The sequence below is a fragment of the Cynara cardunculus genome (genome assembly GCF_001531365.2).
Source record: "Cynara cardunculus var. scolymus isolate 2C chromosome LG 3, CcrdV1, whole genome shotgun sequence".
Lineage (NCBI taxonomy): Eukaryota > Viridiplantae > Streptophyta > Magnoliopsida > Asterales > Asteraceae > Cynara > Cynara cardunculus.
The window spans coordinates 3,769,150-3,771,028 of NC_037530.1; the positions used below are offsets into that span (position 1 = coordinate 3,769,150).

The 1,879-nt window shown below is 41.8% G+C and overlaps 1 protein-coding gene across 1 annotated transcript; it reads right to left on the minus strand.

The window, feature by feature from the left end:
- Positions 1-1,879, minus strand: LOC112509482 (ethylene-responsive transcription factor RAP2-4). The gene has a single exon (XM_025114461.1). It carries the CDS (start codon positions 1,272-1,274, stop codon positions 318-320), a length of 957 nt encoding a protein of 318 aa, XP_024970229.1. The 5' UTR covers positions 1,275-1,879; the 3' UTR covers positions 1-317.

The window sequence follows — 1,879 nt, forward strand, 5'->3', positions numbered from 1 at the left end:
AAAGATAACCAAGAAATTCATTAAACACTCGTATTTTCTACAAAAGGAAGAAGGCATAATAATTAAACTTAGAAAATTAAAAATAAAGAAAATTACAGAATAAAAAACCTAAAGAAATTAAAAAAACGTAACTACCCACTACAGAAAAGCAGTGAGCTCTGCAATTGCCAAAAACTCCATTGCAGCACCTCCTCTTTTCTAGATTTACAAACAACCCCTCCTAGACCCTACAAATTACAAAATATACCCCTACAACAAATACTGCCAGTTGCAATAATAACGGCAGTTGTAACTGAACTACAGAAACTACGAGTACGCTATATAGAACCCCAATCGATTTCATACGACGGATACTTTTCCAATATCAAATTATCCGATCCACACAACGCGCTTTCCTCCTCCGTGAACTCCGGGAACGACAGCTCCGACAACGGCGACGACCCGCCGGAACCGTCGCTCTCTGAGCCTTCAACCTTCACAACCTCCGGCTGCTCCACCACAGTCCGTGCTTTCGCAGCCGATGACCGCCGTGAACCTTTCTTCTTTCCGACGTCGATGCTCTTTCCCTCGGCCAAGCTCCGGCAAATCGACTGTAGCTTAGCGTCGACGGAGGAGTGGAGTGGCTTGTAGTCACCAAACTCGCCGCCGATAAGAGAGCCGTTATGACGCAAGTGAGGAAAGTTGAGCCGCGCGTAGTCACCACGCAGCTTGTATGCAGCTATATCATAAGCCAACGCAGCTTCCTCGGCTGTATCAAACGTCCCCAACCAAAGCCGGGTCCGGTTCTTGGGTAAACGGATCTCGGCGACCCATTTTCCCCAGTGCCTTTGCCTCACACCCCTGTAAAGCTTCGTGGGTTTTGGAGGTGACCCGACTTGCTTCATGGGCACGGGTTTCGGAGCCAGGTAATTATTAAAGGTGGGTAAATTGATCTGGGCTTGGATCTGATGAATCTGAGACGGCGTCAGTTGGTTCAACCCAAATGATGAAACGGGTTGTTCATAACCAAAGGGATCTTGGGTCGAGAACCCGTGGGTGTAACCATCAGGGTATAACCCGGATTCTTGATGGGTAGATGAAGAAGTAGAAAAAGACGAAGAAGGGTATGGATATGAAGTAGAAGGGGAAGAGAAAGGAAGGGTGTTTTGGTAATCTGAAGAACTTTTGATAAAAGGTTCAAGTGCTTCCATGAGCTCACCGCCATTAAAGAGACCTCCTGAAGCTCTCTGCTGGAAATCATTAATATTCCAAAACTCCATTGTAGCAGAAGCCATTTTTTTTAATTTTCACAAAGAAATAATCAAAGAAAAACAAAACCCACCTTTTTTTGTTTACCAAAATCAACAAAACAGGTGATAATTTCAAGATTTTCCCAAGAAAAAACCAGGAAAATTAAGAGAAAAATAGAGGGGTTTTCAACAAATAATCAAAACCCTTTTCTCCAAATACTAAAAAGTGTAAGAATCAACAACCTTGAGGGACAAAAATAAACCCTAAAAGGTGTGATTGTGATGAAGATTTACAGAAAATTAGAAATAGAACCCAAATAAAAAAGCTGGATCTCTATTCTGAAAACACCTGATCTCTCTCGTTTTTCTGGAGAAAAAAAAATTAAAATCAAAATCAAGTTTGCTTTTTTGTTCACAAGAATTATCAAAAGAAACAAACCCAAATCAATTATCAGTTTTTTTTTCTTTTCGTTTTGTTGAAAGACAGATGATTACAGAAAGGGATGAACAGAAGCGGGGAGATTCAGAGGGGGGGGGGGTTACAAAACAGAGTTAAGAAACTCAAGAAATCTTGAAAGTGTGTGTGATTTTAAGTGTGTGTTGGTGTGTGTGGGTGTGAAATGGAGACTCTCAACCTCACCTTTTGCGTT